Source organism: Ornithodoros turicata, chromosome 2, assembly GCF_037126465.1.
Source record: "Ornithodoros turicata isolate Travis chromosome 2, ASM3712646v1, whole genome shotgun sequence".
NCBI classification, from domain to species: domain Eukaryota; kingdom Metazoa; phylum Arthropoda; class Arachnida; order Ixodida; family Argasidae; genus Ornithodoros; species Ornithodoros turicata.
Window position 1 is genome coordinate 108,602,843 of NC_088202.1, and position 25,693 is coordinate 108,628,535.

The 25,693-nt window shown below is 45.9% G+C and overlaps 1 protein-coding gene and 1 long non-coding RNA gene across 5 annotated transcripts in view; one reads left to right on the top strand and one right to left on the bottom strand.

Moving 5' to 3' along the window:
* Positions 1 to 15,556, bottom strand: part of LOC135385941 (uncharacterized) — a 206,655-nt gene extending 191,099 nt beyond the window's left edge. The window contains exon 1 of the long non-coding RNA XR_010420538.1: positions 15,515 to 15,556. This is a non-coding gene — a long non-coding RNA (uncharacterized LOC135385941). The remainder of the gene's footprint in view (positions 1 to 15,514) is intronic.
* LOC135385939 (ETS-like protein pointed) overlaps positions 1 to 25,693 on the top strand; it is a 100,810-nt gene that overhangs the window by 708 nt on the left and 74,409 nt on the right. For 3 of the 4 annotated variants that reach the window (XM_064615573.1, XM_064615574.1, XM_064615576.1), the window contains exons 1-2: positions 5,165 to 5,371; positions 9,200 to 9,308. In XM_064615573.1, the coding sequence (XP_064471643.1) occupies positions 5,367 to 5,371; positions 9,200 to 9,308 (114 nt within the window). In that variant the 5' untranslated portion in view covers positions 5,165 to 5,366. Of the gene's footprint in view, positions 1 to 5,164; positions 5,372 to 9,199; positions 9,309 to 25,693 lie in introns of those variants that run through there. The other variant, XM_064615575.1, reaches the window with a different exon arrangement.

The window sequence follows — 25,693 nt, forward strand, 5'->3', positions numbered from 1 at the left end:
ATATGGCGTGACTTTCTGCTTGATGTGTGCTCTCGTAAGATAAGCCGTGGTTTGTCTACACTGGAATGAACCGGTCATGAAGAAACAGTGTCCCGCACATTTTTAAACCCTAGCGTGTGAGCTGCTCTATACAGCTCTGTCCAAAAATTATTTTCAATATCGATTGTGTTCTTCGAACTACATAGTATGAAATCAACTATTGTTCTGATTTCCGTGTTTCAATCGTTGTTAACCGCCTTGTCACAACAGCATGTTATGATTTATTGGCAATCCAAAATTTACGCGGCCCTCAGTATCATCCGCGGAGCTGCGCTGAGAGTAAAGCGAGCTTTTTGTTTCTGAACAAAGTAAATAAGTCCATGAATCGAGCGACAGATATCCAACCCGCATGCGCCGTTTGAATGACAGACCATGTTTGCACGATGCTATGCAAGACGCCCTACGGAACAGCAACCTTGGCAAACATACGTTGTGAAAGCAGTGATATGTTGATATGAGAAGTCCGATCTTTTGGGAATAATCGTCAATTTTTCCGCGATCCTTTCGAATGCAATACCTTTCACATGCAAGGTAAAATTTAAAGTAGATTGCACTTATGGCAAACCTGCCTCTCCGTGCGTGTGGCGACACGCTGCAGGTGCTGCAGGGTAGGACCACGGATGATTTCGACCACCTGGGGTTCTTTGACGTGCGTTGGGAAGCTTCGACACACGGTGCTCGAGACAATGTTTACCTTCCCCACAATGCTGTTCACTTGCTTGCTAATGCCGCAGGCAACTTCGTCATCATCACTGGCTAAGACAAACCGAGCACAAAATGTAATTCAGCCTTGCAAAAATTGTCTTGTCCTAAAACTTGTACGCGGTTTCGTGGAGATATTCACGTGTACTATGTGTACTGACATTCATCAGATGCCGCAGTATTTTCTGTTCTGAGGCACCTCGTAGCATATGACATAGCATACAGGCTGGGGGTTCATTAGGACTCCTGACCTTAATTTGGGTAAGTAGACGAGGTCCGCTCCTGGAGGTCAGGCGGCGCAGCATGATCTTTGCTATCCTTGCGCCAGTAAAGTCAAATCAAATCAAATTAAATCAAATCCTGGAGGTCAAGAAGAGAGAGAGGCTTTGTATCACTTGGCAGTCAAATATGTTGTGGCTATGGGTTATGGACGATGAAAAATGGCACCACAAGGAATCACAAGGAACCACAAGGATCAAGGAACCACAGAAGGAATATTTCTTGATTTCGTGTTGTTTCTTTCTTGTCTTCGTGTTGCGTCTGTCCCTTCGTGTTCCCTAGTCTCGAGGGTTTTACATTATGCATCATCTTCACCAGCTCGCTTGCTTCTTAGCCATTTCTTCATTGATATACGTGATGTGCCCATGTTCAGACGCCCCAGGAATGCATTTCAGTTGGCCATCCATTTTTCATTACGTGCTGCACCCAGGGGATTTCGTCTTGAGGGTGACGCTAGCGGCTTTTAGGACTTATACCCATGTCACACGGCATATTGTCACACGGCATCCCAGCGAATGGCATCCCAGCGAATGACATTCGCACCGAATGTCATTCGTTTGTGTTGCATCGAGCTACACGAAGAAACAGAATGTCATTCGCAAATGATGTCGCAAAATTGCTTGGTCCCTGGCCATATTCAGCACACCAACGCTCTGCCCTCAAGGCTCTCACCCTTCTCTCTTCTTCACCCTTCTGGACATCACAGGACTTCGATCCTTATTGTGAAAGGGCTCATTATCTCATTCCTCGCTTCACCTCCAGCAATGGGGTAGAGTATCGCCGCCGGCGATGAAACTCCCCACCCATCATCCAGAAATAATGTTGTTGTTGTTGATGTCACTGTCGATGATTAAGACACCAGTGCTGAACGTATGGAGCTATATACAGGAACAATCATTATAGTTTTATTTCTTTTTCCTCGAAACTAGCGAAACATTACATTATTTCACAAAATCATTGTGATTTAGACAACGGTCAGCTGGCTAAGTATCACAAGCCAAGACAAGTAAGGAGCCTATCTTGACCACACTTCGGCAACATGGCGACTGGGAACGAGGGTGGTTCTCTGAAAACCAGTGTTAAGCATTCTTTCATTCATGTCAAAAGTTATTAAATTCGTGATAAAATATTGGAGTACAACTTTTCATTCGTGTTTGATTTCTCCAAACGGTTTATCGTTGTTGTTTTTGCTACCTCTCTACTGACGAGTGTACGCAATCGGGTTCGAGGGTACACGAGGGGGAAACGTGAATGAGCTCCTCGAACTCATTCGCTGGGCCAATGCCATTCGCATGTATTGCCATCTGGTTTCGTCGTGTGAGACGGAACGAATGTCATTCAGCGCGAATGTCATTTGCTGGGAATGACATTCAATTCTCGGTGTGGCAGGGGGGGGGGGGGGGGTTGCTGGAAACCTCTTGATTTTGGTGAAACATGGACATTTACCGCAATTCTACTATGTTCACTGAGTGCTTCGGCAGGCGCACAAGAGATATTTGTTCCATTCGAATGCAGCCGCAACTGCTTGAGGGCGATGCATACACCGCATGCGTCCTCGTAGTTACGTTGTCTCATCAGTCGTAACACAAACGGAATGGGCAAGCTCGGATGTGTGGGCATTACAGGGCTGTCCGCGAAGTATTTCCATTACAAATGCATTACAGGTTCCTGTCTGTGCTGCAACCTCTTAATAGATTGTATCACTGCTCAAAGGCCTCGTATGAAGATTGCCGACAAAAATATTTCTCCTTGCTTCAAAAAATACAAACCTGTTTCCCCTGACGATGTAGCGTCTTGATCATACCGGTTCTTACGACGGTTAACGTTAGGTGGCTGTCAATTTCATTGCTTTGTTGTTGTTGTTTTTTTGCGTAGTGGATAGGTCCTGATGGCTAAACTAACCAGCTTGCGATACAGCAACCCGTTAAGTTAGAATGATAATTTTATACTTCCGTTTTGAGCGTGTCTCAAGGGGTGAAAGTATCCATACGACAGAGTCGGACTTTGAGGAGAATACCACGTTATCTCTAAGTCGACGGACGACACGAAATGCGAAAGACGCAAGAAAAGAAGTGTGGATCACGGCTAGCATTTGTGCGGAGGAGGAAGAACAAGAATTTCTTACTCCGTGCTAGCACTGTGAAGCAAACGTGGATATGAGCGGTGAACGGATAGAGAGAGGAAAACAAGAAAGGCTTAATCTTGCGTTGTGGGAGCACTCTATGAGTACCCTCGTCTCGTCTGGAAGGTACGGCGGAGAAGCCAGGGAGAGCCTCAGACATCATCAGCCAGTGGAGGGATTCGATCCCTCCACCTCCCCGTCTGGAGCATGACCTTGGAGAAACCACCAAGGAGCAGATGCTGTAGCCACTCTGCAGCAGCTGCATCGAATCCTCGATGAAGGCGCATTCTGTTGCGGGGCGGTATGCAAATAAAGCACCTGTTTTACGACTTCTGTCCCTGCGTCATCAGACACTGTGGACCAAAGGCAAGAGATAAGGCATGGGTTTCTGAACTCGGGGCTTTTAATAGCACAGACGCAGGTGTAGCGATGACTACGGAGCCGCTTTGCTCAGGCGTGTCACTGCTCTCGCATTCACTGAGGAGCCAGACACAAAATCACATCTATCTAGGCCATTGTTTTTTCGGCGTTACGTAGCCGGGGAAGTAGCGAAAGCGCCGCTTCCGTGCACTTTCTTTTTCAAGCATCTAGCTTCACCTTCCCTTCCTGCACTTGACCCGCATTTCCACGGCTGGAACGTCGCTCGGCATGGAGGTCGCCCGCCAGGTAACCTAGTGGGCCGCCAAGCGAGGACGCGCGGTCAAGTAGCCTTTGTGTTTGTGTGCCGATCGTGGGGAAACGTTTGGCGGTTAAGACGAAGGTCGATTGGCGTTAAGCTACCCGAGAGGTTCTGCGCCAGAGGTCTGTGAATACACTTCTTTATTCTACCATAGATCTATAACATTCTAGCCTGCACGTTTCTTCTTGATTTAAATATATGCTCTAATAGAAGGTCTTTTGAGCGTTAAGTTGCTTTGCGTATATGTAATATAAAGGTTCGCCTTCCCTGATGTCATATGCGTGGAACGCAGGGTACTTCAGACAGTTCAGCTGATAAACGCGGATTGTATTTAAAAAAAGAAGTAGCGAACGTGACAGGACTGATAAACGTAACAGGAGAACGTTTCTTTCTGTTTCCTCTACATTTAACTTTGGCAGTTCACTCTGCTATAAGCTGCAATGCTTATATACACACAGCGGTGTATTTTCAGCCGCATCACTGCGCATCACAATACGCTATACCGTTATTTGGCCACCACAAAAGCCAAATTTAACGAATGAAAACACTCGCAGTAATCACCAGTGGTGGGTGTATTGGCCCCATTTGATATACTATTGGCATTGGATATTTAAACACACACACACAAACGACGGTTTTACCTTCGGGTAGAGTCCCTCCACTTGCTCTTTCCAGTTCTGTACAATCTGCCATGACTATTTATTTTCGTTGTGCATCTCCGCTTCACGACTTATCGCGTTGTGAGCTTGGGCACAAGCTCTTCGTCAGCCGCTTTTCATCGCTGATGACGTGTCTAACAGACACAATATGACACAGCTCACGCCATCATGTGCAGACAGCACTCTGGGGGAAGTTTCACCTAAAGCATACACTCCATTGCTATCACTCTCCCTTGTCGTCAACATCTATTTCGTAAACCCAGAGTCGACCCCTTCGCCACTATACACAGCCAGATAACCACCGGTTTCGATCTCACCCAAACAGCAGAAACGCTCCAAAACAGGACGTCACAGACGGTGAATATTATTTCACCTCGTCCCCTGACGTCACCGTCTGAGCAACGCTCCAGAACTTCCATCAATGGAAACAACCGGCTGTAACGCATTAGCATTATCAGTACTCGAGATAGCTCTTTCTCTATGAAGCGAGCACAACAGTGGAGTGGTCGATATCCTGCTTTATCAGGGCTCCGTAGACGAGAGCCAGTGGTTCGCAAGATAGAGCCACTTGGAAAGAGCATTCACAGCGCAAAGACCGCCAGACGAAAACTCAAGGTGCGTCATTGGCGATTAGATAAAGCTCTATACAAGGACAGCAGCAACCTCTGCCTGTTTAGTCTGGCCGCCGTGCTCAGCCCCGCATAGACGTTCTTGCATTCAGCGCAGCTGTCATCACTTCGAGTAAACAGACAACGACGGTCCTGTGGGACAAGAGCTCTGCACCTTGAATTTTTGACTCATCACCCTGGACCGTGACTGTTTGGAATCGTCAAAGACGTGTAGGCTGAGAGAGATCGAAGTTCATCACTTTCAGGCCAACTGTTTTATGAGGTAATACTTGAGCTCTCTTCAACTGCGTAATGAGATGGAATTTTGTGTAGGCACGATAACCTGGGAACTTGGTTTTGTCAATCAATGCTGTGTCTTTATTCAAATGCGAACATTTTCTCACGTCCGATGCAAATTGATCCAGTGAGATAGCATCGGCTGAACATAGCGCCTTGTGTATGTATTCAAGTCAAAAAGCCGCAGATATTCTAATAAAGTGTCGCAAGTGGAACGCAACGCCAATAACACCAGTAACGTTCTAGTAGAGCAAAGGATGCGCCACATTGGCATATTCCAACTCCAAGTAAACCCAACCTGGGAGGGCTGCTGAGAAGTCCCCTTATCTTGGCCTCGCCTTCGGCTCATATTTTGTGTCCATTACCGCTGCCATGCGAGCTCACTTTGCAGACTCTGCCTTGTTTTCCTTGGGGCACGTTGTTTTGCGTGCACCTAGGAGAGATCTTTTTTCGTTGGAAAGCCTTGTGCGAGAAAAGAGGCATTGAGCCGACTGAGTCATTGTTCCAAGTTGGCAAACTGGAGGTACCCTCGGTCGCGGAGGCCTTCCTCTCTAATTATGAGAGGGCAAGCCGCACGGGGACGCCTCGGGTGCACCGCCCATCTTTGAATGGGGAAAGACGAAAGTTTCGTGTTGATGGTTCGCTAAGAATGGGCTCTAACGCCACCTGAGAACTGAATATCAGAAAAAATAAAGAAGTGCACATAGCGATGCCTCGTGTATTTTGTGGTTGCAACACAATAAAATCATTTTCTGTACTTGGGAGGTGGGCTTAGTGGTGAGTAGGCTTGTGTTTTGTTATGGTTAGTTTATGGCTTCCACTGTTGGGAAATTCAGGTATACATGCAGAGCCATTGAGATAGACGAGATACAGCCTGCGGCATACTTGGTAGGAAATGCGATGATGACGATGACAGAGAAATATAAAAAAATTCCTTCATAAAACATTATATGCACACCAGTGACGAGCAATTTATTCAAGCATGTTTGCATATTCAGATAGTTGTTCTGTGGTACATCTTCAGGGTTTCGCCGCAATTTGCGAATATTTTACGTATTCCGCACATAAAATAAAACACACACACAAACCGATAGATACGAGAAAGAACAGGAATAAAGGCTGTTTGACTTTCAATTACACAATAATTTGGGAATAATCCTTGGTCTGATTTGAATAATTTTATAGATTACACGTGGAGTATATGGCCCGAACACTATCGACTTATATTGATAGCGGCATAAATATATCTTTATGAAAACCACAACCGTAGCTGGGACACACGTGTCCCATGACTACTGCCTGCAGCGGCCACGAGTGCCGGGTACGGCAGGTCCTCAAAGCCGAGACCTACCTCGTCACGAATTTCCTTTACGTATGCCCCCTCAAAAGTTCACTCGAAACGCTCTCCTTACGTCATAGCAAAGTCTGCCAAGTACCCTAATTGCAGCGGCTTTTCAAATAGAACGATGAAAATGATCTGGACGATTGGAAGTGAGGCTAAACAGCATTACACTGTAGGATCTTTCGGCCGGCGAATTTGTGAGCGACTCGTGTAAATATACCCTACTTGGTAATCATTAATCAGGAATGAAACTGCGGGCCAAAAAGGCTTGTGGGTGGACGCCAATGCAACAAACTCCAGCTGTTCTCTTGTAAATAGAAAGTCGGGGGCTTTACTTTCATTCTTACTTCGCTTTTCCTGCAATCTTTATTTAGACTCGCTGACACGTGGGGATGCGCTTTCGGATTTGTAGCTCGAAAAAAGAAAGTCGAGAGTCGAGTGTTCGCGGACTCGAGCTTCTCCTGACTCGGTTAGTCGTGCTACTAGAACTCACTCAGTCGTGCTATAGGCTTTCATTCGTTTTTGAATACGTGGTGCAGCTTCACGCTCGAATGCTATGGGTTTGGTTATTTAAAGTAAGAAAAATATGGAGACCTTGGTTGCCACAACCGAGGAGCGGGCTAGTCTTAATTGCTCGTGATGTAATTAAGCAAACAGGCATGTTCAGGATTTTTTAACATGGGACAGGTACTCCTTTTCTCGTGTGCATTAAAAGCGCGAACATGTCGTGGTTCTCTATGTGGAAATGCCGTTAGTTTATTGCGTACCCTCTTCGCCTGTCTATGCCTGCTATAGTAAAGTCTCATCATCCGATTCGAGCGTCCTTAGCCCAGAAGCGAACGTGAAGTATGGCCTTCGCACTGTGTTAGCCAGCTTTAACTATCGGTCAGATAATCATGCTTCGACAACCGCAACACGCCTATTTACTTACTTATTATTAATCGTGTATTTATTGATTATATACTTATTTTTGGCGTGCCTGCTACGCTGACATTCATCGTTGAAGTTCTTTGCAAAAACAAGACTTCAGCGATTCCGGCAAATCTCTCTTGACTGTCAGACAGCGTGTGTGTGTGTGTGTGGGGGGGGGGATAAACGTGCCGACTTCATGAATCTGCGTGGCAAGCGATATACAAAGGTAACAAATGCGCCATCTACCTGCTACTTCCAGGGCTCCTTATCGAAGGGGGCAGGAGGAGAGGTCATATCTTCCAAGTTCTTTCGAAGCGCCTGCGCTTGCCCAGGCATGAAGGTACATCTAAGGAAGTGGGCCCTAAGTCCACTTATTGAACTAGAATATGACCGTGCTGTCGTATAGCTTGTAAGCAGCAGCGTGTGAAGTTGCACCGCGTTAGGATAAAGCGACTGAAGTGGGTGATCATAAAAAAAGTCTTCTACATGGAGGTATGTGTAGAGTGGGTTAGGAGGAATTACCCGTCGCCTGTTCGACACCTACCTGCTGGAAACAGAAAATAAAAATTCAGAATTACTAACTATTAGTATAACAATGCACTTAAAAACCGTCTTTTTAAGTTTGACACGACGGAAACCAAGAGGACAAGTACGCATACGGACGGCTTTAAGTGAGCAACTGATTTGCAAAATTATCTTTTACGTGTTCTGTATAACCGGACACTGTCCACTGTGGAACACGAGAAAAATATTTAACGGAATTTCAGGTGTCAACGCTTCCGCTTGATGCAGACAATATGGAATGTAACAGTGTAAAATAAAGGATCCAATTCATTCAAATGAAACGACAGGAAGTTCAGAACGGTCGCAGCGCAGTGAACTAACGGGCATATATGCTTATGATGTCCTTCGCATTACACTGTACCATCTACCGAGAGCTTTCCATAACTATTTTGCAAGGAAAAAATGGCTAGGAAGCAAGCGAGCTGGTGAAGATGATGCATAATGTAAAAACTCGAGACTAGACTTCGTGTTGTGTCTGTCCCTTCGTGTTCCCTAGTCTCGGGGTTTTACATACATTTGCAACATCTGTCTTGCTATCTGTACTGCTCTCGAAAATACATCACCAGCGCTACCGATAGTGCTATATCGATGGCACATAGAATACGCGGCGGTGATGTACTATAGGTTGCGTCATGGGTTGTTTTTGCCGTTGGTAGCTTTGTATTGGTGAACCAGTCCTAAAACCAATCGCGCGCGCAAAAGCAATAGGCAAACAAAAATATTCCAACAGAGAGTCATGTTTTAAGACGAGATCACTGCTCGCATTATAAAAAAAAGTACTGGAGCTATAAGACACGGAAGAAGATAGACAGGTAGACACACAACCGCTCGACGCTCAGTTCTCAGTGCTCTGACGAACGAATGCATCACAGAGCAGCTGGTCACACGGGCGCGACCTACGTCTCCATTTCTTTGACTTTCTATTACCTATTTGACGGCTATAGCTAGTAGGATGCCTGTTATCTATGGTAATTCTCATTCACCTTGTGCTTTCAGCAACCGGAAGATGGATCTAGAATTCTACTCTGATTACAACGCCTCCGAGCCTTATCCAGCACAAACGTGTCTCAAGAGCATGTCGGCGCGAAAGAACAAAGTGCCTAAGGTAAGTCTTCCTCTATTGTTTGTCGTTCCCATTGTCGCTCCCTTATCACACCGGTAAGTTTTCAGGAGCACCTGTCGGTAGTACATCCTATACTCCCTGTCTGATAATGGCATGTCGCGTGAAGACGATCACGTGCTGTACCCGTCGCAACCAGCCCAAACGAGAAAGGGCTACACTGCATGCTCTGAGTGGTGTGAACACAGGAAATGAAAATAGACAACACTCGTGTTTATCACTGCCTATCTAAGGATGATAGCAGGCAGATTCGAGAAGATGGTAGTATGCGATCTCCGCGCGTTCGAGTGGTTCTGCGAAATCATGACCGCCGCAATTATCTTCGTTTCATCGGAGGCCATTGAGAAGGATACTGGACGAAGAAAACTTGGACGGCTGCGTGCTGCTTACATCGTGCATTGGCAAAAACGAGCCTATAATCACACGCATGCCTTCATCAAGAACATATTTTCGGCCCGTTGGCATTGGGCGATGCCTGAAGCCATCGTGCGAGTACATTTCACCTCCTTGTTCGCTTTAGATTTGATTACACCCAACGTGTCAGACGGTCGTGTAAATATTCCTACAAAAAGCAAACCAGACAATGCGATGAATACTGTTGTTCTGGACGCTTGGACATTTTACCTTGTAAAGCTCCTGGGTCCTCAGCGCTGCATTGATCGAAATTCCCGTTGCAAAATAAACTACCGTAAATAAATGTTTTCTGACTATAAAATGCACAGTCGCCAACGGGAAACTGCTAACAGCGAACTTGGGCTAATCTGGACATACAAATGCAAACACCGAACTTGGACTAAATAATAACAACTAACCAACGTGCTGTTCCGTGATGCCCGCCCTGTTAAGCCTAACAGACGCTAAAAGGTGGCTTTCGTTCGCTAAAAAGACTTGGACAGACATAAAAAAAAAACGTGATTTGAGTGGTTAAATAGTGATACCCTTTTTTTAAACACGGGTTATCGTCCTACGAAGCAATCGATCATTCTCCTTGATTTCCCTCGTTATTTATTTATTTTTTTTGCCATCATCAACAACTTTGTATGTATTTGTCCTTTCTATGTGTTTCAGCCTCAGAACATCAATTCCCATCATCATATCCTTGTCTTGAGAACGTGAATTTCGCAACCGGGAATATCGAGATCCTCCCCCCACAGACATGTACGAAATACTGCACAAAAGTATATCATGTAAGAAAAATAACCAGATACTGTGTGCTGATCGGAATTTAAATACAGCTTAAAGGACTTGTAAACAAAGGTATTTAAAATATAGTAACAAATACTTCAAAAATACTTCATATATAAAGATACATTTAAGATACTTCTCGAATTTTCTCAGCTGGCAGAACATTCTTCCTTGGTAAGCACAGTTGGGACTGCATTAAAAGGTTCCCAATTAGCACAATGTACTGAAAGTCGAGTGCAATAGGGGTGGACGGTGTGTGTCTTATCAATGTTCTTCAGCTTCAGGAGTCTGTTCAAGGCCTTCCAACTACCCGTCCACCCCTATTGCACTTGACTTTCAGTACGTTGTGCTGCTTGGGTTGTTTCCGTCTGGAAAATTCGTTCAAATTACGGTATCGAGTTATCGACAAGCAAGAAGAGGCGGCTGCTTGTCGATATCTCGATATCGTACTCAGGTCACCTGAGAATGTATAGGCGGCCCCCCTACCTAGATCAACCCTGCCGGACGGTGTCCTGATATCACTCAGACAAAATGGACAAGAAGTTTACCGTAACCAGAGAGGGAAAACAAACACAAACAAACAAAAACCGTGAAAGGCTGCGACAACCGGGCAGCAGTGCCATGACGATAGACAACGTAATTAAAGTATTGAGTAGAAAATACCGGAAAAAGTATTTTAGATAGAGGACAAGATTCTCATCGGAAAAAATAACTAATACCGAGAAAAGTATTTATAATACAGTATTTTAAGTACAATACTTAAGATACGTACTTGTCTGACCCCCAGTCTGTCTTCTTCTTCCCATGGAGAATGGCCATTAGCCACAAGGAAGATTGGCCAGGACCTCTACTATGGTGAACTACCTATACTATGACATGACGATGACAATCTGGGCGGAGAATGTGATGGTTGAAGTGATGGAGATGGTGAATGAGGGCAACTCCAGTTTGCTTATTTTGGTTTTATGGCACAGGGCAATTCTTGCCTAGTCTGTCTTCATCGTGGCTTAAGTCCCCCTTTTTTTCTTCCTCTATCACATCACAATATTCTTGTTTCTTTATCTTGTTTGTGTATTTGTGGTTGTGGTGGCGGTTTCTTTCACGTATCCCTCCACGGAGATACGATAGGATAATGAGACCCTTTCAGCTGCAGTTCACGTCGCCTTCTGCAACAACGTGAACGTTGAAATTTGAGCGTCGGTGTGCTTTCTTGGATTTCATAGCATACCTCACACGCGTTTCTGCACAGGGCAGTGGCGCCGTTGATAAATCTTATTGAGCCGTGAACAATGATGATAAAAAAAAATGGGGGGGGGGGGTGACTAAGTCCCTGAACGATTACATTGCAAATGAATTGCAAAACCGCGAAGGCTCAATGACCTTGGTTGTTTTTCTCCCTCACACCGATCTGAACACTTTAGAAACCAAGGGCACTGGCCAGTGGCTTTGGCGCCTCTCGTATCCAACTGAACCGACACGTTGGTGTTAGCGTGCGATACGCATCTGACCTCTGCGGAGTCATTATAGATGCGATACCGGCCGATAGTAGCGTCGCTGCCCTTGCCCTGGTCTTGCCTTGAACGTGTAAAGTGCTCAGCCACTTATCAGGACCATAATAAATCCTTGAATTCACTACACACTTCCGCATTATTAACAAGAACCGTGCATATCACTGCTGCTGTTGGGGTTCGCCAGCCGCGGTTATGAACTGCTCACTACACATAATCCCGTTTGCCCCGCTTTCATCATCCCCTATGCACCTGTCAAATGGAAGCCGGAATAAGGGTGCTTCCCCCGCTAGTGAGAAGGCAGTTCCACCTCGGTTGTGAGGTGGCCTTTGTTCGCCTTCCCCTTGAAAATGTGTGTCAGTGTCGAGACTTTCCCCTTGTGTTTCATTTTTTTAAAAGCCGCCCAGCAGGTAACGCGGGTGATGCCGCCGTATTTTTGTTCGAAGACATTGGGCGATCTTGTGTTGCTATTTGTTACGGGAAGAGAGAGATGAAAGAAGGGCGAGGGCGGTAATGGATACGAGAAGTGCTGTGTGATTTTTCATAATCTCAGCCTGCTGCGACCGACACAATGTACATGTGTATAGCCAGTGTTTTGCGCGAAAACACGTAAAAAGAAAATAAGAAAAACTTGGTTGTAGCTTTTTCGCGACAACACGCGAACTTTTGTCACGAAGTTTCGTTTCCCCACTTTTACGATTATCTTAAAGAAATAGAGTGGCCTTTGTGTTGGACACGCGTGAGGTGCATTAAATTGGAGCATGCGTTAGATAAAAATAAGTTTACATGGGACGAGGCACGTTCATAGGACGCAATCAAGACAATCGTGGAGCGTCAGGGAGGGAGGACTTCGATATTCCCGGTTGCGAAATACCCGAGCTTGAAATTTGTATCGTTGACTGATTAGACTAGTCGCAAAATTAGTGAGAAATTGACCAAGAAAAATCAAGGAGAATGCTCGTTTGCTTCGTAAGGTGGTATGCCGTTTTTGAAAACAATCACTATTTAACCACTCAAATTCACGGGTTTTCGATGTCTGTCCAAATCGTTTTAGCGAACGAAAGCCACATTTTAGCGGACGTCAGGCCTAGCAGTGCGGACACGACGGAGCGGCGCGTTGGTTAGTTTATTATTAGGTTAGTCCACGTTTGGTGTTTGCATTTCTATGTCCAGCTGTCTAAGTTCGCCGTTGGCAGGTTCCCGTGCGCGACTGTGCATTTTAGAGTCAGATAGCATTCATTTACAGTATAGTTTATTTTACACCAGAGATTTCGATCACTTTATTTCGACGTACATCAGGTCGGAGGCCACATGAGCGCATAGGTAGGCTGCATAGCTTTGTGTACCTATACCAGCTTTTTAGTGTTTACCATCGATATTCCCGCCCCCCCCCCTTTTTTTGCCATCTCATGCATCTACAGGAAGCGCACAAGCACATCTCCTAAGAGTTACAGGTCTTGAATTCGCTAGTGCAATGCTCCACGTTTGTGGTGCATGAGGACCTTGCGTTGCCTGCATCTTTCACTTGGACATCACCAAACGATTCCATTTCACCTCGTTCGTGAACAGGAAAGACTCGATGAAAAAACCCACTCTACATGCCACGTTGGTGATCACGAACTTCGATGGTTGTGGTTACTGACATTTTCAAAATTGCGTTGAAGCTCACATACTTATGTTGTGCTAGTTATCAGTGGCCCCTATTTATTGATTCATTGGCAAAAGTCATCGAGAGACTCATTGTGTGACATCTAAAGAAAGACGCGACAAAGAGGGGAATTCGTCTATGGACACGTGCGTGAAGTCGGCCCAGGACGCATACTAACCCGCCTGTCCCCCACTCCTTCATTCTGTGCTCTCTCCATCTGTACAACATCTGTACGCCGCTCATAGCCACAGTTACTTCGCGGCGCTAACACGGAAATTTTATAAAAATCTATGGACACGTGCACACAAGGCAAGTGTGACCAGTGTTCGCACGTTCCGACCCTGCAAAGCGTGGAGCTATACAGCGAGCACGGTGATGCGACATGTGGCGTGCCGTCTGTGAGCGCTGGCACAAAATGAGTGGATTTTAGCGTGACGGTGGTTTCAAGGTCGACGGGGTCACCGACAGCTGCTCCTCACACAAGCGCAAACATCGGCCTTGGAAAAACAGAATTATCATTGGGTGTTTAACGGAGCTTTGTAAATGCTCGAGTATGCGCAGTATCAACAAATAGCTCGCGGCTTCTTTGAGCACGAGACTGACTTGGCCTTATAGCTTATAGCGTGCCGATGGTGTTATTTCCTGAGGAGAGAGGGGCGGTGACTCGTCAGTATCATACGCTTGCGCTACTAAGTTTCACGTGCGTGTCATGTACGGCATGCTGTTGTGTTTCGGCGATGTCTGACATTGTGAAAGCGTTCGAGTTTCCAGCGCTTTGGATGTTCATGTCCGTATGCGGCTTGCAAGCAACGCTGACGCGCAAGAAAAGAAAAAAGACCTAAAAAACATTATGGCGCCCTGCGTGTGTCATTTCAACCTGCAACTTACATTTCGCACAAACGCCGTGGACATTGAGGGAAAACCTACTAAAGTCAAAGCATTTCCAGTGATCACCGAGACGCAGTGTTGTTCATTATCTTGATGGTTATGCCAGCTCTAGGAACAGTCAGCAGCGTTCAGGTATTGTTGCACGAAACAGTGCAGCTGGCAGCGGAGCTGCCAAGCAGCAGTGTGTGCAGCAGCTGCAGTGTGTGTGTGTGACAAGCTGAAAAATCTGATATCTGCTGTGTTTTTGGACTCGACTTCCCTCGCAAATATCTTTACAAAACGCGCTATCGTGCTCTCAAAGAGCAGACGAAAAACAAAAATGCACTGTTGCACAGCTCTCAGTCCGACTGCTCAAGGTACGACATGGCCTGCTTGGTTGTACGAGTGCAGGAAGATGTGGCTGTGCAGTGGCTATTTCATGAGCTATACGTCGATTATTTCTGTGGTTCGCTACCCCTGGAAAACGTTTTCTGATGCTCTCCCTATCGTTCATATGTGATATCGTTCAGACTTAGAATAGAATTCAAAACATGGAGCTGTCAGCTGTACCTTTGAGGCGTCAGTCACTGTTCTGAAGAATACCTGGAAATCATCTACTGCAGTTGTCTTCATTGGTATCACAGGGGGTTCGAAAAAACTTTGGATAGCGACAGGATCCCGCGACAACGTATTTTACTCAGTATCTTATCCGCTCAGTACCATCACCACAGTTTTCAAAGCTCTGTTAGATGGCGTTGTGATGTAGTTGGCGGTTCTTTTACAGTTTCGATTGTCGATATTTATATTGCTGTTGTTAATTAATGGTTATGTGACTGTGCGTGCTACATATATTGTCACAATTTGGGTATCGGGGAGACTAGCAGTGTTTGTAGCCCCTCTCTATCGGTCCTCTTTGTGACTAACAGTATTGAAAATAAATAAATCAATATCGACACAGGTAGCTTCACAGAACGTCCACTCACCCTTGAGGGCTTTGTAGCCTCGCACACCGATGTCGAAACACGCAAAACTGACGCTCCTCCTCGCGTCCCATCTTATCGTCGCGAGCTATCCATTTAATAGCAGCCACTATCAATCCTCGTTCCCAGCGCCGTCGTGTATTCATTTATCTTAGAGGAGCAGACAGCTTTCGTTTTCTTTTTTGTCAGCGAATGTCGAGGGTCGTGTTTTGTTCAACGAAGAAGTCCTGCGGTCGACACGTTGCACTCGAGATGATCAGCGGTCGCGGCGCGCAAAGTGAACGAATTTCTTTTTCTTCCGAGTGTCGCCTTACAAAGTGCGATCCATATCGGCCTCTATAAACAAGTTCTGCGCAAGGCGCGGAGGGAAGGAAGATCGGACCTTGGACGACAATAAGCCTGTCGGGCTTGTTACGCTTTTACGGCCTCGTCAGCTTTCGTCTTTCATGACTTCTGCTGCTGTTAACATTCTTTACGCGGCCGAACAAAGAAGCACTCCGACGCGTTTTCGTTTGTTTGTGCGAGAATCTTTAAAAAATACGGGATACATGGATTCAGAAAAGCGGCTATACACCGCCCTGTATCGCCCTGTATACTCTGCGGGTCGAACAGGTTTCCTTGTAACCTCCGCGCATTGGCCTTCAGACGCAGTCGTATGCTATCCACTGGATAAACACATCAAGATGCTAACACGGCAGCGGGTGATTGCTCGAGCTCTTGAATTTTAAAGGTCGTGTGCGCTCAACAAATGAACGTCGAAGATTCAAGATTGCACGAGGCAGAAAAGAAGAAGAAGAAAAGAAATCATCATTGTTGTCTTCATCGTCATCAGCTTGACCTCTTGCGCATTCAGCCTACGGCGATCCATAATAATTATTAATTAGGGGAGATCCATCTTGTGACTTTCGTTTATCTCTTTTTCGCTGAACATATTCCCCCATCTTGTGAAGAAATACTCTCACAAGCTACACACATTATTCGCAACCAGCTATTCCTAACATATAATGTAGCCTCCAAATGGACCTTTGCATCTATGCTAAAGTCCAGCTAAAGTGCAACGCTGCTTTCAGAATGAGGGGGCAAAAAGAAGAAGAAGAAAAAAAAACGTGAGCACATCCAAGCCAAATGAGTCATTTGGGGCCTCTTAACTGGGACTGACACACGATATCCAATGTAAACAGCCTCCTGACGTGAGCATAATGCTTGCCGTCGAACCCTTCACACGTGACGTTATCTGGATGTATTTTTGAGAACACACCTTATCAATCTCGGACGTTTCCATCATGTTTCTCTTCAATGCGTGTCGTTTGAACTGGAGATATACTCCGTGTGATATGCTGTGGTGTTCCGGCGTATCCACTCAGCCTGTTCCAAACTGTTTGGCAGCGAGCGTCCAACAAAAGTCGCTTCTGAACGGCGGCCATTACTCGCCCCACTCACTCCATACCCGGTTGTTTTGTCTGGACCGCTTTTGCCTACAGCGAGGCTTGTATTGCTACAGGACTTGCAACATTGCCTGTGTTGCAGTGCCCCGAGCCAAGATATCGGAGGCATAACTCCACAGCGGCCGCTTCTGGCAGCTTTGAAAAAGGAGGAATATATAAGCGGCCCGTTCTCGCAGAGGGGTGAGTAGGCGTGCCCGAGTTACTAAATAGGCTGCCCTCACAGCGCGTTCGCTGACTAGGGACGTTCTGGGCAAAGCGCGTGATCGCCATTTCCAGACATGCGCCTCACACGCATTGTACGGCTGTCGTATAAAATCGTGTGGGGATGTAGGTGACCTTTGCCTTTTTGGACCTGTTTTAAATACGTATTTTTTTGCCACTCCCGCGCACTTGTGATATTCATTTCGCCGGGTTAGGTGTAGCATATCTTGAGAGCCAGGCAGAGCCGTAGCGACGGGGGTGCGAGAGGGGACAACCGCCCCGGGCGCCATCACCAGTGAGGGCGCCGAACGGCAGGCCCTGGCAAGTTAGTTGCAAGTTAGTATAAAGCAGGAATGGGAGAATTTGAATTTACTATCTGGGCAGTCCAAAAAGCGTTTTCTTTTCTTTGTTTCCAGAGCTTCCGGCGGCAACGGGAGAGAGGGGGGGGGGGGGCGCTTAGATTTACCCTGCCCCGGGCGCAAACTCGCCTCGCGACGGCTCTGCAGCCCGGTTACGCCAAGTTAGAAATAAGCAAGTGCGAGTGATGTAGCTATAGCAGCTGTAACATTGTGCTGAAAGAAGAAGGAATTAAGCTACATCGTAGTTGCACTTTAGCTGTAATTTTAGTAGAATAACAGTTACAGGAACTCCTGTCTCTTCTTTGCGTCTTTGTTTTGTTTTGTTTGGCTACCCTCCAAAGTACTGTGTGCTTGAATAGTGACTTAAACTGGCTTTTAAAACTTTTTACGGTATACAGCCTTCAGCTCGCACATGTAATCAGCCTTCCTCCTGCGTTTGTAACAACGCTCATGATGATAATGATGGTGGTGGTGGTAGCAGAAGATTCATGAGGTACGATGTGACGTTTCATTTCAATGTCGACAGATCTTTGGAGCATCACTGGAGCATCACTTGCACACTCCCGAGCAGCAACTGTAGTCTATGGACATAATTAGTTTTATAAAATCGTTTTCATATATCTTCACATTTTTTACGGTATTAACTATTGTTTACGATACCACGTTTCTTTCGCAATACGCTATTGTTTCAGCCAACAACGAAGAAATATAAATTGTCTGCGCTCATTCATCTCAGCTATATAAGATCCAATTACGGCAATCTCTACGATCTTTTCTCTTTTCACGTAAGCTCCATTTTCATAACAAATTCCGCGTTAAATGCATGCAAAAGGGTGCGGGGTCAGACGCGAGTTAATATACTGAAAACCACGCATCAAAAATTTCTTCTTGACAGGTCTACGTCCGCAGAATCGTTTTGGGGAATTGTTTGAGCGATGTTGATCTTTGATCTTTGTGATCTTGGCAGGCAGGCAGATGTCAGTTCCATCGGAAACATATGTTGTCTTTCGGAGATGAGCGAAAAAGTCAAATGACGTGGGATATGAATTTCTCGAAGTTGCTAGGCTTTGCCCATGCCTCTTCCCTGGAATACTTAGCGAGAGCAGCGTTATGTTTGCAAAACTCCATTTGTAATTGGAATACTACACAATGAACTTGGACGTGTTCGGCAAATGTTGCCCTGAGCTGAGATAGCGTTACCGGTGCGTCGTGCTCGAGCATTTCCATGGCGTACCTGGATGACAGTTCGCAATGTCCTTTCGGTGCGGCGTGCGCGTGCGTCGGGAAATACGGTAAGAGGAGACCCAAAAAGGTACGTAAGCATTGAAATCGGTCGTCTTCCGTAAAAACTGGATCTTTTACGAAGCCTCTTCGCAGAGGCTCGAGAGCTCTTTGTTCAGTGATGTGCAGTTCGGGTTCATGTGCCACATCAAAAGGTTCTTGCAGTGTGGATGGGCCATCCGATAGAAGGCAAACGAGGGCCAGGTCACTCGGACAATCACTCTTTCTTTGACTGACGTAAGGGTGAAGCATGTGAGAATTCAAGCCTTAATGCACGGTGTAGGCGTAATTCTAACGTTTCGAGAGGGGAAACTCAGATTGTAGCAGTATACTCACCAGTGTGTTCTTGTATCCTTACGTTGTCGATGAACTTTCTCAACGTTTATACGAGCGTTTCTCTCGGCAAATGTTATGTGGGACTTCGGCATGTTTCTTTTGTTAGTGTGCACGCGAGACCTCAACGATGAAAAGGGCGAAGCAAGACGTGGCTTACGGTAATGCTCACACAGGTGTAATGAGAATGAGAACAAGTGTCACGAGACACGCGGCTGGTTCAGCATTCAGCTGATAAAGATGAGGATGTAAAACACACGTGTGCTGCCCCCACGAACGACACATTGCCAATATTATTAGCATCTTTTTCTGAGTGCGCTCCATGTTGGAGACAGTATTATGCCGGCGTTGGAATTTTGGTGCTGTAGTCCATTGCCTATAAAAGGGAAACGTTGGTTCTTTGTAAAAAAATTCATGGGCGCGGTACGCAAAATTATTCACTCGGTAAAGTTCGTGGTGATATCGAGGCAGTGTCATTGTATCCGCAACCTTTGAACCCCAAAAATTCGTTATGTGCGAAACCTCCGTGAGAGGCTGGAATCGACGGCAGAGACACTGTGCGTGCGCAACAGTAAGTGACGAGTCCCATGATAAATAGCAAAAAGTACGGGGCACTAGTCAAGTAAGATGCGCATTAAAGGAGCATGGAAGTGACCTTTAACATGACTCGAAATCCTGCTTCATTTGTGAAGCTGTTCACAAGGAGTCACCATACAAAATATTTCCGATCTGCGGCGTATTGTCACTGCGCAATAAAATTTAGAAAAGACAGTCGAAGAACAGCAGTCGCGAGCGAGAGACACGAGCCCCGCGGGACGTAGAAGCTGCTCGGTACCTTTTTTTCTTAGTTTTTTCATCTCGGCTCGCGCGCCGCTTCTACATGTTTCAGCTGTGCCGTTGGACGTCACTGGTCACGTGCCGTAGCCCGTGATACGTCAGGCCGTCTTCGGCTTCGCTTCGGCGCTCTTCGGATGTGGAGAGCGTTCTTTAAACGTGTGCGGAACAGAGCCTTGCGCGTGCTATCTGGGTTACCTGCGCTCATCGTTCTTTCGCAGGAGCTCATTTTATCTGTTGTAGAAGACGTTGCAGCGAAAAACTAAAAATATTTTTGGGGTCACTTCCATGCTCCTTTAATGCAGGAAATATACACACGTACAGAGAATGACGTGATGAGTGTCGATTGCGGTACTGACGTGTACCAAATTAAGGCGCTTTGTCTGTTCGCGGTAACAGTCCACTCCCGCTCTCAAATTCCTTGAAAGGTACTTCGCCGAAATCCAGCCCTCCTTTCAGCGTAACTTACTACGCATTGCCTCTAAACCATAATTGTATTGTTGAAGCTCGTTAAAAGGACAGACAATAAAGCAGTTAGACTCACACATGTCGAACTATTATATGCACGTGGTTTTTAATGTGGACGAATGATCGATGACGATAATAATTGTGCTGATGATGATAATTGGTGAATATATAATTGCGGTGTTCAGTGACACATACAACGAAACTATGGAATACAATTACAAAGAACGTTACAAAGTGACAACACTGTGCTGAAGGCTAAAGATTACCAATAAAAACCGAAATAAATTACCCAAGCGTGGACGAATAAGCAATCAAAACCTTGTTGTTGATTACAGTGTTGTAGGACAACTTGGTTTAGGATGCGGTAAAAAAAAGAAGAAAAACAAGACACGTTCACAGCTCGTCCCTCACGGTGAGCAAAGTTTTCGTCACCCATATTGAGGTAAACCCGAGCAACTTGCCGCCAGTCCAGGCGTGCAGTTCGTTCGCTTACCCAATGTTAACCCCACCCCCACCTCCAAAAGCTGGGTCCGTCAAGTGTAAGTCAAGGGTCATATAAGTTACCACCTTGCGAGGCAGTGAAGAACAACTAATACATAAAGTGACGATGAATGTGAAAATCTGTCAGTTTGTGGTTAGCTACGGCTCACTAATCACAAAGAGAAAGGATCGATGCTGATCGGAAAATGTAGCCCACGCTGACAATGCGCTAGCTATTCGCTGGCTGAGTTGCGCCCTCGTCACAGAGCTTCGCAACCGAAAAGGTGACTAAACTGCATAAACTGCGTATCATACTTAAGACCATTCTCACCCGACACCATTGTCAGGGCTGGAAAATGATTTACAGTTTTTTTGCGTATTGCTCGACGATTATCCTTACAGTGACGTACATGTTTGTTCATTATTTTCACACGACTGGCGAGCCATATAATGCGACGGAAAGAAAAAGATGATGAACGAGCATGGGAACGAACATTGGAACGCAACGAGCATGTATGAGAGCACGCGAATGCGAGCTATCGGAACAAATGAAACGGTCCTATTGGTCGGAGAAGATGCAGCCTCGCTGCCAGCCTGCTCTTCACTCAGGGCGGTGACATCACAACACGTGAGCTCTTGCAACGTGCACAATAACCACAAAGAAGAAGCTTCACGAGGAGCACAGATTGTGACTACAGCAAAGCATCGATAAAGTTGCTCGTCTCGTTAGCCTGAAAGAACCGTTCAGCTGTCTCGTGCCGTTAAGTTGAACGTGTGAAACGATTAAGCCCCCTGGTTCGAAAAGAGAATGCTACCTGAGTGCTCTATTAATCAATCATGTATCATTTGCTGTGAGTTGTATTCCTGGTGAATGTTATTGCACTGCATGTTAAATGACATGAGTATTGTTTAAATCAGGGGTTCTCAACCAGTGGGGAATTCCCCCTGGGGGTGAATTTAGGAATGTCACGGGGGGGGGGGGGATGACATCATGTAACATTAGCGTGCAACCGGCCCTAGCGCGCACTCTACGTATCATTCACAGGACATCTGTCCCGCTAGGAACGCCTTGATGGTATGTCATGGTGGCTCCTGGGTGCGGGAAGGGTTATCTAAGAATGGAGGTCGCTCGCAAGAAACAGTACTTTCAAGAAACGAGAAGAAGCAGTAAAATCCTGCAAATTTTATGCGTGTTAACGTTAACTTGGGGGGGGGGGGGTAACGCTTTGATGAACGCCAGAAGGGGTGTATGGAGAAAACAAAGTTGAGAACCACTGGTTTAAACTCACCTTACAAAGAACACGGTTACGATGCTTGTCTATAACAACAACGACAGATAAATCGTGACTGTAGCATGGGGCATGAGATACAGTATATAGGTTGCGGTAGGAAGAGATTAAAGTGGATAGTCCCAGGGCACTGAAAATTCGCATGCGCGGAACCTCCCCGTATTGAGGTGGACAGAGCAGATAGGAAAGGCGGTAGGTTGGTTTTTTCTATGAATTAGCCTTTAGTCGAAAAGCAGTTGAGTACTTGGTAATATATTACCAATAATTGTGATCAGATGACTTCAAAAATTACTTGCTCGCAGAACTAATCGATTACTCGCAAAATTACAGTAATTGATCGTTAGTACCGAAATTAATTGTAACGCATTACGTATGCCTTAAGTATGATCATAATTGAATGCAGTAAGAGTTCAAGCGTTCAGCGTTAACGGCAATGTCATATTTGACGTCGGAGTGACTTCGAACCGTCAGATGCCGTGGGTAGGATTGTAACAAACGACTTTTTGGGCCATATTTCGTCGTCATCAGACATCAGATTCTGCCAAAATAGATGGTGACTTATTCTGTTGGGCCGTGTTCTGGTGTCACGTGATTTATTCTTCAGTTGACCCGGATTGGTTGCGCGACCTAAGCTGTGAGAGCTGTCCAATCACGGCAAACAGTGCCCTCTCCCTTCTCATTGGCGTCCCGAGCACATGGGAATGAGACCAAAGCGAATCTTTGTTTTATTGACGTGAAGCCATTCGCCGTTAATAAGGAAGAAGCGAATTGAACGTGCTAGCGGCGGAATCACTCTAAGTGGTGATGCAGCTTGCACGTGTTCGCACGACCAACTCTGGAGTAGCTGCTGAGGCTGTGATTGATGGCCAGCAACTCGAGGTTCCAGCTCATTGAATTGCTGTGGATGGCCGGCACGACGCATGAGTTTCACGTGGTTTCGAACTCACCCAGCATTATCATGCGTGAGTAACGACGCTTACGTTACATTCTTGCCTATTTCCCGTTCACTCGAGGGACCCTATGCGCCGGTATTGCACGACGCTTACCTTGCCATTGACAGTGGAGTATAGGAACACGGATTTTAGATGAGAATATTATCATACGCGTACGGACGTGTTTAACCGCTGGTCGATATGTACAAGCTCGTTGTAATATCATGCCTTATGTTTGTTTTTCTGCAAGTGCTGTCAGAAATTATTTTTCTGGATGTGCCCGTTGCTCGAAATCGTACCTTTGGAAGTGCATATGGGAGAGGGAAAACGAGGGTGAAATCCTCTCCCCCATGTGAAGTCCCCGTTGAACCCCTCCCGAAATAGTATTTTTCTGGAGGATACGCTACTGGGTGATTCCACGTTAAACCAGGCAGGCTGGTCCGGACGTGGTCCAAGATTTTGCTTCAGGAATTATTTGTTGTTGGCCGATATCTCTAGGTGAAGAAGCCGTTTGTTTCAAGTCTCTTTGTCCATCCGTTACCGAGAAAAAAAAATTAAGCGTGAAGTCATGCAGGTGGAATTCGCTTTTATCGCACTTTTCGTTTTTCCGAAGTTTGGTCGTTCCTGGCGGAGACGCGACGCCCGACAGAAACCTTTGTGGTTTTTTTCATTGTTGTCCACATATGACAGTGGACAGAGGTGTACAAATATGCCCTACGAAATTATATCTTTACGTTAAAAAAAAAAAAAAGGTAAACTTGGTCGGTCGTGCACTTCAACGTTGTATTCAGGTACGTTCTGCGTAGCGTCTGTTGGAAAGTTTCTGATGAGAAGTATATCATTTTATTTGTCGTGAAATGTGCTTTCCGATTATATCAGTTTGGTATTTGTAGGTGCAGTGTGCCACACACTGCAGTCGCGCAAAAATGGGAAAAATCGGAAAGTAGGCCTTGACATTTTTTTCGGGACTGTCTAAAGGCTTGCGATTGCAGAATATGCAAAAACATGTTGCATTATTTGTGTGGCGTCGGAATTTCTGTAATACCCGGAAACGCTATACCAATTTCGAAGCATCGCTTAGGAAATCTAAGAACAAAGTGCATACGTGAATCGGAACACGTAACTGGACGCGTCTTGTTAGTTTTCGCTGTGCGTTAGCAATTAGGATGGCCAGTTCCGCGTACCATCACCATGTCACCGCCACATCAGCATACGCGGGTGCTTGTGCTAGTGCAAATGAACAGACGGTTCAGTTTCGTGAATGTTGTACCTGGTCCAGTAAGTGTTCGCACTCGAGGCGCGTATTACATCTATTTTTTTCCCTCTCCTGCTCTGCGTTCCACCATTGATGCCAGGAGCGTTGTCGCCGCAGCTGCTCGGAAGTGGAGGACAGGGAACATTCTCGTCGAATGCCTAAGCTCCGTTCTCTCAAGGAATAACGCTCTACATTGAACAGCGATTCAAGGGGAGCTGGGGAGAGGTCTCGCGACCTTGCATCGCACGTTGAGTGTTCCAGCGAAGGATAGTAAAAAGAACCGAAGAAGAAAAAAAAACTGGGTGGGGGAGACGGGTCCGTAAGCAGGTGGCTGCAGTATGTCCCCGAAAACGTGGGGGTCGTCTAGGGTCCCGTTGGACGGTTGACGGGACTTTCTTTTGGTAGAAGAAAGCTGTTGCGCATACGTGGGAATTATTAGGGTTGCGAATTGTGTTACAGTGCCGGTGTGGTCTCTGCGCCCTATAACATTGTGTTTTGGTTTGTAAAAGACTTCGATCTCTGCTGTCGCATTCGACATAACCGACAAACGTTCCCCGTTTCTAATCGTTCTCGCAGATGTAAAAATAAATTCTTGTAAGTGACGATCTCTCGCGGAACCTAAATTGCCGAAGAAAAAATGAAGACAATGTATGAATGAAGACGGTGGAACGGGGAAGACTATTTCTTCGTCTAACTCCAGTCGAACCGCGTCCTCAATCTCCATTAAATATTTACCAGCCTTAGAATTTTAATGCAATCTGCGTCCACTATTTGTAACAATATGTGGTCATAATGGCGCGTCGCAACTTTTCCAAGCCGTTAGAGATTTCGCGAAATCAAGATGCCATATCAGGCTTCTCAAAAAAGAGGAACGACAAATCCATTTACATGGTTCGATCACGAAAACAAGAAACTGCCGCAAAGACAATACGAGCACAGAGGCGGTCACTGCATTAATGTTGTGCAGCGCACTCGACTGCTTGTAGTCAACGCTCGGAGATTGAGTGAGGCTGTCAAGTGTCGTCTCACACAGATCCATTCGTCATGCCGTCTGTCTCAAGGCGAAAGCGAGACAATTGTATATGGAGGAATGAACTCTCCTCCTGAACAGTATATGTTTCGGACATTAATACTGTGAGGTTACGCGTAATAGGCAGTTGTATCGCGACGCAGCTGGGAACTTACTTCGTTGCTTCAAAGGCCCAGTAATAGAAAAGCTGTTTTCTTTTAAATCTAAAGCCCTGCAAATTATTGCTGCAGATTTGAGTATCCTCATGGCACGTGCTGAAGGATAGCACTATATAA